The 15,971-nt window shown below is 43.9% G+C and overlaps 1 protein-coding gene across 1 annotated transcript in view; it reads left to right on the top strand.

Annotated features, from left to right (window-relative positions):
* Nucleotides 1-15,971, top strand: part of LMBR1L (limb development membrane protein 1 like) — a 98,823-nt gene that overhangs the window by 51,399 nt on the left and 31,453 nt on the right. Inside the window, exons 4-6 of the mRNA XM_075336934.1 lie at nucleotides 10,912-11,051; nucleotides 13,570-13,673; nucleotides 13,855-13,981. Of these exons, the coding sequence (XP_075193049.1) occupies nucleotides 10,912-11,051; nucleotides 13,570-13,673; nucleotides 13,855-13,981 (371 nt within the window). The remainder of the gene's footprint in view (nucleotides 1-10,911; nucleotides 11,052-13,569; nucleotides 13,674-13,854; nucleotides 13,982-15,971) is intronic.

Raw genomic sequence — 15,971 nt, 5'->3', positions numbered from 1 at the left:
AGTATTTGGACGCAGCTCAAAAACGCTACAAACTGCAAGTCGCTGGAGCCGCACTATAATGCACGCAAACGCATGTGAACGCTTGTTGACGCGAGTCCATTGCAAATGCATTGAAACGAAAACGCATTTGCACTGGATCCGTTTTTGTTAAAAAAAACGTTCATGACACATGTTAAAAAAATGTAGTGTGAAAGCAGCCTAAATCACACTTGCAGCCAGTTGACATGGATTAAAGTTGACTCAACCTCTGTCCTGTGTCCACCACATTGAGCATGGAGAAAAGAAAGAAGACCAAAGAACTGTCTGAGGACTTGAGAATCCAAATTGTGAGGAAGCATGAGCAATCTCAAGGCTACAAGTCGATCTCCAAAGACCTGAAAGTTCCTGTGTCTACGGTGCGCAGTGTCATCAAGAAGTGTAAAGACCATGGCACTGTGGCTAACCTCCCTAGATTTGGAAGGAAAAGAAAAATTGACGAGAGATTTCAACGCAAGATTGTGCGGATGGTGGATAAAGAACCTCGACTAACATCCAAACAAGTTCAAGCTGCCCTGCAGTCCGAGGGTACAACAGTGTCAACCCGTACTATCTGTCGGCGTCTGAATGAAAATGGACTGTATGGTAGGATACCCAGGAAGACCCCACTTCTTACCCCGAGACATAAAAAAGCCAGGCTGGAGTTTGCCAAAATTTACCTGAGAAATCCTAAAACGTTTTGGAAGAATGTTCTCTGGTCAGATGAGACAAAAGTAGAGCTTTTTGGGAAAAGCCATCAGCATAGAGTTTACAGGAAAAAAAAAAGAGGCATTCAAAGAAGAGAACACTGTCCCTACAGTCAAACATGGCGGAGGTTCCCTGATGTTTTGGGTTTGCTTTGCTGCCTCTGGCACTGGACTGCTTGACCATGTGCATGGCATTATGAAGTCTGAAGACTACCAACAAATTTTGCATTATAATGTAGGGCCCAGTGTGAGAAAGCTGGGTCTCCCTCAGAGGTCATGGGTCTTCCAGCAGGACAATGACCCAAAACACTTCAAAAAGCACTAGAAAATGGTTTGATAGAAAGCACTGGAGACTACTAAAGTGGCCAGCAATGAGTCCAGACCTGAATCCCATAGAACATCTGTGGAGAGATCTGAAAATGGCAGTTTGGAGAAGGCACCCTTCAAATCTCAGGGACCTGGAGCAGTTTGCCAAAGAAGAATAGTCTAAAATTCCAGCAGAGCATTGTAAGAAACTCATTGATGGTTACCGGAAGCGGTTGTTCGGAATTATTTTGGCTAAAGGTTGTGCAACCAAGTATTAGGCTAAGGGTGCCAATACTTTTGTCTGGCCCATTTTTGGAGTTTTGTGTGAAATGATCACTGATTTGATTTTTGTTTCAGTCTCTCTTGTGTTTTTTCATTGCAAGCAAAATAAATGAAGATAATAATACCAAAGAATTTGTGATTGCAATCATTTTCAAGAAGAAACTGAGTATTCTCTGACAGAATTGCAGGGGTGCCAATACTTTTGACCAGCACTGTATATTGTATTGTGAAATCTGGTGACATTCTACTTTTTTTTTTTTTTACCATATTTTTATGCTATGTTATGCGGGTTAGGGGGGAATGAAATTTCCATTGGTGTGCGCTGATTTTGTGATAACTTGACGGAGAGCTAGTACAAAGTGACAAAAGTCCTGCTCTTGTGATCTTTGCCTGACTGTAGCCTAAAAATATCTTTCTAACGATTGTTGCCCATTTTTGCCGAATGATAGCTTATCTGCTTGGCTTGTTAGTGGTGAACAATGTGTGTTTCCATATTTCCATTGTTGACCTTCAGAGTGGCTGCAGATGTGCTGAGATTTCCTAGCAGTTTTTTTGTTCTTGTGCTGGCGCCAATATTTCCACTGAAAATGTTCCATTGCAAGTGAATGGGTTTGCGGAAACCTTGTTCACATGCTTTAGCTATGGATTATTGTTGTATTTCATTTCTGTACAAAATCTGAACCAAAACCCGTGTCCTATGCGACATATGAATGGTAGCCTTGTGATGTCAATGTTAAGTACTTCCCGAGGAGCACATTCCATAATTCATGTACAAAGACACAAATCCATGCAACACGTTCACTATTAATGATTTAAAATGTCCATGAACACAATTTACTCACAACAATTTGTCTTTAAAAGGAATCTGTCACCAGATTTTTGACATCTCACCCGAGAGCAGGATAAAATAGGGGCAGAGATCCTGATTCCAGCAATGTGTCGCTTACTGGTTGCTTAGTGTAGTTTTGATAAAATCACTGTAGATTATCATTACAGGACTACTTGGCGTGCTGCCAGGTAGTCCAGCATAGTCATGAGCTCTGTATAACTGCTAGATCCGCAGCAGAGAAAACATTGATTTTATCAAAATGACAGCAAATAGCTCAGTAAGTGATACATTGCTGGAATCAGGGCCTCTGTCTCTACATTATGCTGCTTTCATATGGGGGAGCAAAACCTGGCGATAGATTCCCTTTAACATTTTTGTCACTACGATTCTGATTAATGAGCCGCCATTGTTGTCTACTGATGGCTCTAATGACAGATGTGCCTTACAGGAGTTTGTATGTTATCCCTGTGTTTGTGTGGGTCTTCTCCCACACTCCAAACACATACTGATAGGGACTTTAGATTGTGAGCGTCAATGGGGACAGGGATGCTGATGTATGTAAAGCGCAATGGAATTAATGGCGCTAGTTAAGTGAATAAATATTATAAAATATATAGAAATATTTCTGCAAGTAACGCCGCAGGTAACTGATGTCTACCTCAGAACAACCATTGATGATCGTTGACATAATTTAAAGAAATTTAGATTTTTTTTTTTAGCAGTTTGTAAAATGTATTCTTTTTGTTAGTGATTGACAAATCTAAAATGCCTGTTAATTCAGGCTGACCACAAAACCCTACAGTATGCGGGACATTCTCCTTTGTAGAATTGCTGATGTTCTTTGATTAGATCTGGGTGTTTAGAAGGTAAAGTGATGATCATGGGGGCATAAATTTAAAGGCAGATGCCTACTACTAAAAGGAGCCTGTCTGCACAAAATAGCCATTTATAACAACCCTTGATGCACCACCTACTCATGTTCTATTGTTCCCTGCCCTCCGCTGGCTCCTGTTAGGCCTAAGATGTCAATCAATAAACAGGTGGCATAGATGGATCCAAAACGAAGTAGGTGCACTGAACTGCTCAGCGCAGCCAAGGGTGCACCGAGCGCCTGTGCTTGGTTTGCGCAGTCATTTATTGCTGATAATCTATCTTTAAAGGGAACCTGTCACCACTTTTTTGGCTATAAGCTGCGGCCACAACCACCGGGCTCTTATATACAGCATTCTAACATGTTGTATATAAGAGCCCAGGCTGGGGTATAACATAAAAAATGTTAATACTTACCCAACGGTCGCGCGGTGCGCCTTATGGGCGTCTCCATTGTCTGGTGCCGGTGCCGCCTCTTTTGGCCATCTTTGTGCTCCTTCTCTAGCCGCGTTGCATGACTGGTCCGATGTCATCCACACTCGACGGTATTCAGGTCCTGAGCAGGCGCACTTTGATCGGCCCTGAGCAGGGCAGATCAAAGTATTGTAGTGCGCCTGCGCAGGACCGTCGAGTGTGTATGACGTAGCCGCATCATGCACATAGGCTTCAGAAAGAGGACGAAGATGGCCGAAAGAGGAGTCGGCGGCAACGCACTTTATAATACTTACCTAACGGTTGCGCGGTGGGCCTTATGGGCGACTCCGTTGTCTGGTGCCGCTGTCTCCTCTTTTGGCCATCTTCATCCTGTTTCTGAAGCCTGGGTGCATGACGCGGCTACGTCATACACACTCGCCAGCCTGCGCAGCCGCACTACAATACTTTGATCTGCCCTGCTCAGGACCTGAATGCCGGTGACTGTGGATGACGTCGGACTTGTCATGCACCGCGGCTAGAGAAGGAGATCAAAGCTGGCCAAAAGTTGCGGCGCCGGGAACCGGACAACGGAGACGCCCATTAGACCCACCGCGCGACCGTTAGGTGAGTATTATAAAGTGTTTTTTATGTTATACCCCCGGCCTGGGCTCTTATATACAGCATGTTAGAATGCTGTATATAAGAGCCCGGTGGTGGTGGCCGCAGCTTATACGCCGAAAAAGTGGTGACAGGTTCCCTTTAATCCCATTGAAGAACAGCAGAGTCGGCCTCTCCCCCACTTGTATTGGTCAATAAATGGGAATTCAGCCATTGTATTCGGGGACGCAGCGGATAGTCCCACCTAACAGCTACATTTTCGGTTTTGTGTCCTTTTAAAAGACTCTGTTAGAAATGTCGGAGTGAGCTCTCTATGAATATTTTGTTGGCTTATTACACATCCCCAAACTGCTTTTACTAGTTTAACGTGAAGTTGCGCTGCTTACGTAACGCTGACAGTAGCAGGACTCCAGGTGACCCCGGGGCCACAGATCACACCCAGCGTGAACCTGCAGCGTGCCGCCATATGCTGTTATACCTGCATTGTGCATACATCATCACTCTCCTCTGTGACACGTGCTCCCTTGTTACATACCATGAGCCATACTCTGTAATAACTAGAATTTCTCTCCATGAGATGCACAAATTTACTTTACCCATATAATGACCACAAGGCTGGGAAATGTGGTACCGGTAAATGACCGTACAGTAATATATTTCCAAGCATTAAATCTAAACTCTTCCTAAAGGATTGCACGTGGATACATCCGGCATGGGCATTGCAGGGGCTGTATTACAGCAGTGACATGACGCACGCACTATTGGGTACGGTTTCTTTAGTTGAAGATGTTTAGCCATGAAAAGAATTCACTTTTGCTTACCTAGTTCACTGAATGATGGTGTTCTTGGATTTTTTTATTTTTTTTTATTCTTTTACCATAGGGGCATCATGATATACCATAGGCACCTGTATATAGATTGCCTATATCACATTTAGAAGGCACACAACTGTGCTTGTCTGTTATTTCATGGATTTTGGCCTTCACGTCAGACATTGTATTGGTCTGTGTTTTGCTCTATGCAATCATCAGATTATCACGATTATAGGTCTGCTCCAATTATATATAGGCTATATGAGCTATGCGAGGAGGGAAGACACCTATTAGGTACGTATGTAGTGTTTGTCATTTACTCCAGTGTTACCCTCAGTAATTCTGGTTGTACAATGGTGTGAAGGCTTTAATAGTAATTAGGTTAAACTACCAGGGTGATCTAAAAATGGCTACACCCTCAACAGCCGGATGTGGAGGAAGGATTAGGCCTGAGTCAGACACTCGTCCTCTAATCCACAATCCTCAATCTTGTTTTACTGGTCGAGAATGAACTGCCTATTTTTATAGACTTGAAAAGCCGTATTCAGGGTGCATTCTTCCATCTATACACTGACGTCTCTGCCTGTTACAGCTGACGTGTATACCAATATACTGTGGGTAGTGGTGCACATACTATAGCCACTTTGTGACATGTGGGAGCAATACAAATGAGGGCATGTTCACACACATCAGGTTTGTTACACCTATTTCTGCAACTGAAAATATGTTCCATGCTTGTGAATGAGGTTGTTTTTGTGTTAGGTACTTGAATTTCTGCAACACCCATTCACATGTATGGAGCATTTACAGAACTTTCTGCAAATATTCTGCCCTTACAATTGTGTAGAGGATGTGCTGATACAAAGAAAAAAAAAATCTATGGTCCCTGCGGTAAAATGTCTCTAAGCCGCAGTCAGATGTTAGTTATTTTTTTCGTAACCCTCCAAAAAAAAGTTGTTTTTTTTCTTTCTTTGGTTAGCTTTTTAGTTTTCACGATCAGTTTTATCAGTGGTTTTTCTCATATGGTGTAAAAAAAATAAAAATAAAAAAAAAATTGCCTATTACAAAGTTAATCAGACAGACACTGATGTCATCCATATGAATTGTCCCTAGTGATGAACAAGCACTATCATGTTCTGGTGCTCGTAATGAGCAGTTGGGCGCTCGTGTGGGCGCCACTCGTGTACAGAGTATAATGGAAGTTAATGGGGACTCCCACATTTTTTCGGGAAATCTTACGTGAAAATGCTCTAGTCCCCCATTGACTTCCATTATACTCTGTGAGTGTCCAACTGATCATTACGAGTACCGAGCCCCCGAGCGTAGTAGTGCTCGCTCATCACTACTAGTAACCAATATTGAACCCAAAGACCCATACTAAAAATACTAAAATCTATATAATGTAGGTGTCCCCAAAACACCGATATAAATCTATTAATGACTTACCAATGAAACCCTTTTCAGATCATGACCGAATAATTAAAAAAAAACACAACAAAACATGCGCAAAAATAGATATACATTTTATTATATTGCCATTTATATACACAAAAATTAGAAGAAAAAAATTAAACCTCCCATAAAATTTAAAAACAAGAAAGGCCGTGTGGTCACTAGTATATTACACCATGGCAAAAGTATAAAAATAAGGGCAAACGCAATAAATTAATCAGAAAAAGTGCCTGCACACTCACTCATAAGGTCACAGAATAAATATCAAAAGAATAAAAAAATATAATTATATAAATAATTTAATGGCTGCAGTTCAGTTCTTATAATAAATAATCACCATGAAAAAAATGTACTGTATATACAAAACTATAGTCCTAAGGAAATGCCTCAGAAACAAGTCTCCTAATAAAGTGAAGAAGTGCAGTAGCGGCAGTACCCACCAACGTGCGCCATCACAAGTGCCCCAATCAAAGGACCACACTGCCCACACGAAAAGTGTGCCATCCATAATGTCTGATTTTCATAAACCCATCGGTTTCATTTATGTGCCAGTCTGTGGGGAATAACACAAACTTGTGAATAGTCCCCTAGACTCTAATGGGGGAAAAAAATGACGTCTGAATGGGCCTCACTGACCATTCTTGACGTACCTCTTCTGTCCCTGTTTTATGTCTAGGCTATGTGCCCACGGGAGAAAGTACCTGCGGACTTTTCTGCAGGTATTTCCGCAGGTTCACGCAGCAGCTCCCCAGAATCCGCAGCTATCCATTATTGCGGATTTCTGGCGGAATGTTTGCGGTAAACCTGCGGAAACAGTGCGGAATTCCCGCGGATTTCCCGCCCTGTGTCTCCATAGTGGAAAGGCAGTAATTCCGCAGGAATAATTGACAGGCAGTTACGTGCGGCTGCAGCAAATCCGCAGCATTTCCCGCAACCTCAAATATCGCAGCATTGATACAGCACTCCCCAAATCACATAGGATAACATGGGGAGTGTCTGTACTTGCATAAACCTGCGGATTTATCTGGAAAATCTTGAAAATCCGCAGGTATTTTCTCCCGTGGGCACATGGCCTTAGGCTATGTGCGCACTAGAAATGTGAAGTTTCTCAAGAAAATTTCTTGAGAAACTTCTGCCAGTGAAAGATTTCCGGACCTGCGGAAAAAATCCGCACCAAATCCGCATGCGTTTTTGCCGCGGATTTGCCGCGAATTTGCCGCGGATTTACCGCGGATTTACCGCAGGTTTGTCCCTGCAATAAATAATAAAGATAATCGATAGACAGATAATGGATAGAGGGAAAGATGGATAGATGAATAGATAGATAGATAGAGGGATAGATAGATGAATAGATAGATAGATAGAGGGATAGATAGATAGATAGATAGATAGATAGATAGATAGATAGATAGATAGAGGGATAGATGGATAGATAGATAGATAGATAGAGGGATAGATAGATAGATAGATAGATAGATAGAGGGATAGATGGATAGATAGAGGGATAGATAGATAGATAGATAGATAGAGGGATAGATAGATAGATAGATAGAGGGATAGATAGATAGATAGAGGGATAGATAGATAGAGGGATAGATAGATAGATAGATAGAGGGATAGATAGATAGATAGATAGAGGGATAGATAGATAGAGGGATAGATAGATAGATAGATAGATAGAGGGATAGATGGATAGATGAATAGATAGATAGATAGAGGGATAGATAGATGAATAGATAGATAGATAGAGGGATAGATAGATAGATAGATAGATAGAGGGATAGATGGATAGATAGATAGATAGAGGGATAGATGGATAGATAGAGGGATAGATAGATAGATAGATAGATAGATAGATAGAGGGATAGATAGATAGAGGGATAGATAGATAGATAGATAGATAGAGGGATAGATAGATAGATAGAGGGATAGATAGATAGATAGATAGAGGGATAGATAGATAGATAGATAGAGGGATAGATGGATAGATAGAGGTATAGATAGATAGATAGATAGATAGATAGATAGATACAGGGATAGATAGATAGAGGGATAGATAGAGGGATAGATAGATAGATAGATAGAGGGATAGATAGATAGATAGATAGATAGATGAGAAAAACCTATATAATGTTCCACCTCCCTGCATTTTCTAAGCTGGCACCCTTTAGTGACTTTCATGTGGCACTTAGGCTGCTTTCACACCTCCGCTTTCTGGAATGCGGCACAATCCGGCACTTTGCATGAAAATCGCAACCGTTTTTTTTTGCTGCCGGTTGCGATTTTCCTGCATAGACTTTAATTAGTGCCGCATTGTGCCGCATGGCCTTGCGTTCCGTCCGTTTTTTGCCGCATGCGGCAGATGTAGCCGATGCGGCGGCCGGATGGAACGTTGCCTGGCACGTTTTTTCGTGCGGCAAAAAAAACCGCATCGCGCCGCATTCGGCCGATGCGGCACATTTTTCAATACATGCCTATGGCAGCCGGATGCGGCGCAATGCGGCAATAACCGCATCCGGCCGCCGCATGCGGTTTTTGCCACTGCGCATGCTCAGTAGCATGCCACAAGCGGCAAAAACCGGACTGGCCGCAAAGGAAAAACCTATGCAAAGGATGCGGTGTTTTCACCGCATCCGTTGCATAGCTTGCACAGCCGGATTGAGCCGCAGAGCTCAAGCCGGATGTGTGAAAGTAGCCTAAAGGGTGCTTAGCCTTGTATTTAGCCATAAAATAAATAAATAATTAAAAAAAAATGACGTGAGGTCCCCCCATTTTTTGTAGCCAGCTAGGGTAAAGCAGACGGCTGCAGCCTGCAGACCACCGCTGGCAGCTTCACCTTGGCTGATAATCCAAAACAGTGGGCACCCCACGCTGTTATTTTAAATTAGATAAATAATTTAAAACAAAAAACGTGGGGTCCCCCCCATATTGGATCACCAGCCAAGGTAAAGCGGACAGCTGGGGTCTGATATTCTCAGACTAGGGAGGTCCACTGTTATTGGACACTCCCCAGCCTAAAAATAGCAGGCCGCAGCCGCCCCAGAAGTGGCGCATCCATTAGACGTGCCAATCCTGGCGCTTTGCCCCAGCTCATCCCGCGCCCTGGTGCGTTGGCAAACGGGGTAATATATGGGGTTGATGCCAGATGTGTAATGTCACCTGGCATCAAGCCCTGGGGTTGGTGAGGTCAGGCGTCTATCAGATACCCGACATCACCAACCCAGTCAGTAATAATTAAAAAATAGACAACAAAAAAAGTTTTATTTGAAAAAACACTCCCCAAAACATTCCCTCTTTAACCAATTTATTGAAAAGAGCACAATCAATTCCACGTCCGGCGTAATCCAATAAGGGGGGGGGGGGGCACGGCGATCCATACCATAGTCGCTGTCCCAGTCAATGAAGAACAGAATGTTCCCCATTGGCTGGGAGAGCAATGCAGTGACCTGAGCTAACATCAATAGGTCAGCTCAGGTCACTGCAGGGGATGACGAGCGCTGCCATCAGGAGCATAGATGAGATCATTACCTTCTGTGATCATCTCCTGTACTGCTGACGTCAGCGCTGTCACTGACTTATCGCGAGAGCCCGTGACGTCACCGCTAGTGACAGTCTCGGGCCGCTCGCGAGACGGGCATAGACAGCAGTGACCGCGGTGACGTCAGGAGGCAGGAGATCGTCACAGCAGGTAATGATCTCACCTCCTGACAGCAGCGATCGTCATCCCCGCGGCTCCCAGCACTGCAGGGTGTCAGTGTCTGCCTGTGCTGCAGCGTGACAGGCTGCTGACACTGCGGGCAGACACTGACACTGCAGTGCAGGCAGCCGCGAGGCCGGAGCAGGACACAGACTGCACAGACACCTGGAGGTCGCACGGAAGTGCTTCTGTGCGGCGTCCAGGGAGTGCGACGTGTGTTTCCTCTGCTCCTCTTCCTGGCATAATGACATCGCTTCCTGCAAAACCGCAGGCAGCGATGGGCATTCCCGCAGGTAAATCGCGGCTATTCCGGTGGTATACCGCACATCATTGCTACCTGCGGAATACCCCCGGAATACCCCCGGTACCTGCGGAAATTAATGGACATGCACATTTTCTCAAGAAAGTTTCTCGAGAAAATTTTCTCAAGAAATTTTCTTGAGAAAAATCCGCACAGTGCGCACAGCTATTTTTTTTTCTCATTGAATTTCATGGGAAATGTCTGCACAAAGATTGCAGACATTTCTCAAGAAATTTCCGGGGCAAATCCGCGGGTAAATCCGCGGGAAAAACGGTCTAGTGCGCACATAGCCTTAGGTTGGAGAAATGCTGGCCCTCTGCTAAAAGACAAGGACTTTATATGAGTGATTTTATATCACGCATTACTCAAACTGGTTGGAAAGTTTTCAAGGCTTTAAAGGAACATTATAACTGCAGTGTGGTAGCAATAAACGTTTAATTATCATCATTACGTATTGTCACTGGAACAAAATGTTGGTGATGGGATCGCACTTGTGGTTGTCACCTCTCACACCGCTGAACTGTATAGACTTTGTAAAGATTATGTACCCCGTACATTTACATAGTGACTGTGCTCCTTAGTAATAGATATTGTTGTGTTTTGTACAGGTTATGGATGTGCACATTTACACTGGCGGTGTCTGTGGGCGCCGTGCTCCTGCTGCCCTTCTCCATCATCAGCAATGAGGTGCTTCTCTCTATGCCACACAATTACTACATCCAGTGGCTGAACGGATCCCTCATCCATGGTGAGTACCAGCAAAAACAGCTTAGACCTGCCACACTGGCTCATCAAAATAAGAAAGCCAGGAGGAATGTAGATGACGCATACATATGGCTTAGAGCACATTGCTTTAATGAGTAGTTTGCAATTTACATCTCTATTTCCATACCAGAAATAATCAGAATGCCATCCTCTGAGGAATGTGTGTAATGAGGTATCCAGCAGCACCTTCTACAACAAGACCTGTTTTATGGGCCTCTTACTTTTCCATTCTTGTATTATTTGTTCTCCGCTGCATCTAAAGATAACCACTCCCCAAGGCAGACTCCTGTTAGATTAGAGAAAATGTACAAGTCAGTGAGCCTAAAGGTGGTGTCACACACAGCGATGGCGACAACGACGTCGCTGCTAAGTCACCATTTTTGTGCCGTAGCAGCGACGTCGCTGTCGCTGTGTGTGACATCCAGCAACGACCTGGCCCCTGCTGTGAGGTCGCCGGTCGTTGCTGAATGTCCTGCTTCATTTTTTGGACGTTGCTCTCCTGCTGTGAAGCACACATCGCTGTGTGTGACAGCGAGAGAGCGACGAACTGAAGCGTGCAGGGAGACCTGCTTCTGGCAGCCTGCGGTAAGCTGAAGTGTAAGCTGCGGTAAGCTGAAGTGCTTCGCTGGTTACCCGATATTTACCTTAGTTAAGTATCCGCCGCTCTCCAGCTGCCAGTGCCGGCTCCCTGCTCCCTGCACGCGTAGCCAGAGTACACATCAGGTAAATAAGCAAAGGTTTGCTTATTAACCAAATGTGTACTCTGGCTAGGAGTGCAGGGAGCCAGCGCTAAGCGGTGTGCGCTGGTAACCAAGGTAAATATCGGGTAACCAGCGAAGCATTTTGCTTGGTTACCCGATATTTACCTTAGTTACCAAGCGCAGCATTGCTTCCACCCGTGGCTGCTGGCTGGGGGCTGGTCACTGGTCGCTGATGAGATCTGCCTGTTTGACAGCTCACCAGCGACCATGTAACGACGCAGCAGCGATCCTGATAAGGTCAGGTTGTCAGTCGTGATCGCTGCTGCTTCGCTACGTGTGACTCTAGCTTTAAAAGGAAAAAAATAAAACTACTCTTCCTTGTCATAAAAATAATAAGCAAAGTAAGGAAAGTATGCGTGACTCCATTCAGATCTTATGAATAGTTGGGATAGCGTCCAGGTAAAGGACCATGTGAGCCAGCCATTATCCAGCTCCCTAATGACTCCAGCTCTAATCACTGCTTCAGAGTTGTCGGGGAGCATTTTTGGGTGATTGTACCTGTCCTACCAGTGTTTTTTGAAGTAAAACCTAATTTCACTGCCTACATTTATAGTCTTTTAGTTTTGCAGCTCTCATGTGATAACATATACCGATGTGTCGGTTATTAACAGAGGTACATAATATATATTTTATTTTACTATAAGATGCACTTTTCAGCAAGAAAAAGAATCTTGCTAAAAAGTATGTGCGTCGTCTAGTCTGGTTCTGGAGTCTGCTTCCTGTGAATGGGGACCTTGTTGTCACAGCGTCCATCCTGAGCAATACGTTCCTGCCCGACACTGAGGGATCTGATGGATGTAGGGCAGGAGGGGACCTGCACATTTATAAAGCTGTGTGAATTCTGCATTTTCTGGCTAGCTGAAGGCCCTTCCAGGTCATGTGGTCAGTCTCCTGCCTAGGAGGAACTTCTGTGTGTATTGTAGTGGAGTTGTATGGCTAATGTAGTCTGAAAAATGCAGTATTTTTAGCTTGCCTCAATTTTTGCTATCAGCCACGAAGCCCAATTGGCATGGAAAAAGAACATGCCTCCTATAGATGAAATTGCCTAAAGGAGTAATCTGGGTATATACTATTAATGACTTTAGGATAGATAATCATTATCGGAATGGTGGGGGTGCGACACTGATGAGCTTCCAGTAGCTCTGTTGGTGGCCAGATGTAAGGGTTGATAGTTGTTCTGCAGTACCCAGCAGCGGTTGCTACTCAATGAATTGAGGTGTGCTACTCCGCTCCGCACTTACATCAGGCCGCGCCGGTGCTGCTAGCAGATCAGTGGTGGGGATGCCGGGTTTTGAATTCTTACCAAACTGATATTTTGATATTATGACCTATCCTAAGGATGGGTCACGATTATCTTACAAATGGCCATCCCCTGTAATATTGGCTGTTATGATATACCGGAAGTTGGTTGTTTCTTTCTGCTTCCTTTTGTATCTAGCCTTTATACCAGCTCGCTGCTGTGCTACGGTTGAGCTCTGTGGCCCTTTGTCTCCATAGCAGAAAATATCCTTGTAAATCGCACTGCATATTCCGTCCTACGTTCACAGGTTGTTCCTACGTCTGCAGATTCATCTTCCAAGGAAACTGATTCCTGTCTCTGCAGATGTACACATAACTGATCCCATGTAGTGAGAAATATGTGAGAGCCGTGTAGGAATGAGTTGTCCTACAAATGTTCAGCTTGTCGTTCATAAATCACGTACATTGTCCATCCCCGGTGAACTCTTTATTCTCTTTCAGGCCTGTGGAACCTGGTGTTTCTATTTTCAAATCTCTCGTTAATATTTCTGATGCCCTTTGCATATTTCTTCACCGAGGCAGAAGGATTTGCAGGATCAAAAAAGGTAAAACTTCAGTTTTGTCTTCCCTTTTGTCTATGGGCCATGCAGTAAATGTGCGCAGTCAGTGCAATCAAATCTAGCAATGTGATGACTGCCTTTTTGTATGTAATTATATGCAATCTGTGAGGGTTGTTTTGTTTTTACATGTTACCAATCAGTGTGTTTTTTATTTTTTTGCTTCCAGGGAGTGATGTCCAGGGTATATGAGACCTCAGTAGTTCTTCTGCTTCTCACCCTCCTGGTCTTTGGCATTCTGTGGGTGGCATCTGCAATCATAGACGATGATGCTGCTGGGAGGGAATCTCTCTATGGTACGTGTGTTTGTCTTTTAGTTAGATGGTAGCTGGAGGGTTATGGCTTCTATAATGTTCAGTACTATGACTCCAGCCTTCCGCTGCACAGCATTATTTGCCTTGTTTCCTGATACTGTGCAATTACTGGATGTAAAGCCGGATTCTCAACTGTGTGCCTGGTCCGAGTCTCCTGACCCTAGCGTGACAACTTCATATATGGCTGAGGCTGTTGGGGTCAGGTCGGTAAACTCCATGGACGGTCTGTGAATCACGGGCTGACACATGGATGTTAACTAATGTGCCTTTCTCTATAAAGGATTTTCATTCCCTCCTAAACAGTAAATTGGTCCTAAGATCCAATTCAGATGTCCGTGTTGCACATACGTCTTCTATCCGTGTTTTTCACAATAGACCACAGTCTATTAATCTATTAAGGCTGCTTTATACGCAGCTCGCACGGGTGCTCGTGAAAGCACCCGCCCCCGTCGTTTGTGCTTCACGGGCAAATCGCTGGCCGTTGTGCACAATATCGCTATTCCCTGTCACACGTACTTGCCTTCCTAGCGACGTCACTGTGGCCGGCGAACAGACTCTTCTCTAAGGGGGCGGTTCGTGCGGCGTCACTGCGACATCACACGGCAGGCGTCCAATAGAAGTGGAGGGGCGGAGAGCAGCAGCATGAAAGTCACACCTCGTTGCCGGAGGACGCAAGTACAGTGTTCGTCGTTCCTGGGGTGTCACACGTAGCGATGTGTGCTGCCTCAGGAACCACGAACAACCTGCGTTCAAAGGCAGCAACGATATTTTGGAAATGATTTGGTGAGTATTTTGAGTATTTTGCATCGTTAGCGGTCGCTTGTAGGTGTCACACGCAACGACGCCGCTAACGAGGCTGGATGTGCGTCACGAATTCCGTGACCCCCAACTACATCTCGTTAGCGATGTTGTTGCGTGTAAAGCCCCCTTTTAGTCTGTAGGGTTGTTCAAATGTCTGTGTTTTTTCCACTATCACGGATGAAAAATGTCAATACAAATCTAAACATCCATGAAAAACACGTACAGCACCCGGATGGCATCAATGTGCCGTCCATATTAAACATTACCAAGGATATGAGAAGTTTTCATCTATTTTTCCATATATGGGTAATACCGATGACACGTATAGATCCAAAACACTGATGACACTTTTTTTCTTTTCTTTTTTTCTTTTCCATAGTGAACAACACTGACTTGTCTATAGTAAATTAGAAGCTAAAACGGTCACCAAAGCTTGAAATGAAATGAATTTAATTTAGGGAGGGTGCAAACAAGCTGAAAAAGAATCAGAATTTTTTTTTTTTTTTGTCCATAAAAAAGCAAATTTTCTTTTTGTGGTGTTTGTTATGTTAATTTCTCACTCCTGTATGACATCTGTAGGTTTTTTTTTTTTTGTTTTTTTTTAAATGGACAAGAGCAAATTGCAAAGCTCTCAATAATTTTTGCGATGTCAATTTTCATTTGATCCATCTGTGGTGTCAGTATGGTATCGTGGTGTTTTTTTTTTGTTTTTTTTAAATGATTGATATTTATTGATTTCAATGGCTGATTTCTATTTTGAAAATGAGTGAGACTTCTTTTTTTTTTTTTCTCCACTTGGTCCTGTGAACTCGCTCCTTGATGATCGCCGGTCCTTGCATTGTCCGTCTTGTACACACAGCAGATGGATGTGGCCTTACCTGCACCTAAGCAGAAAGGTTACGTTTTCATGTAGAAACCTTCCTATAAGCTGGCCTTAAGTTTTAATAAAAAAATTACCATTTCGGTTGATAACTGGCAATGATGGGAAACCCGCTTGCTGCTTTAGGCTATGTGCGCACTTACCGGATTTTGCCGCGGATTTTCCGCGTATTTGCTGCATGTTTCGCTGCAGAAAATGTTCATAACATCTCTGCAGTGAATCACCAGCAAATCCTATGGAGAAAAAAAATCCTGTGCGCACTAGGCGGAATTTGACAGCTGCATGTTTTGC

This window comes from Anomaloglossus baeobatrachus, chromosome 2 (assembly GCF_048569485.1).
Source record: "Anomaloglossus baeobatrachus isolate aAnoBae1 chromosome 2, aAnoBae1.hap1, whole genome shotgun sequence".
In the NCBI taxonomy this organism is placed as follows: domain Eukaryota; kingdom Metazoa; phylum Chordata; class Amphibia; order Anura; family Aromobatidae; genus Anomaloglossus; species Anomaloglossus baeobatrachus.
This window is presented reverse-complemented; position numbering and strand designations above follow the sequence as displayed.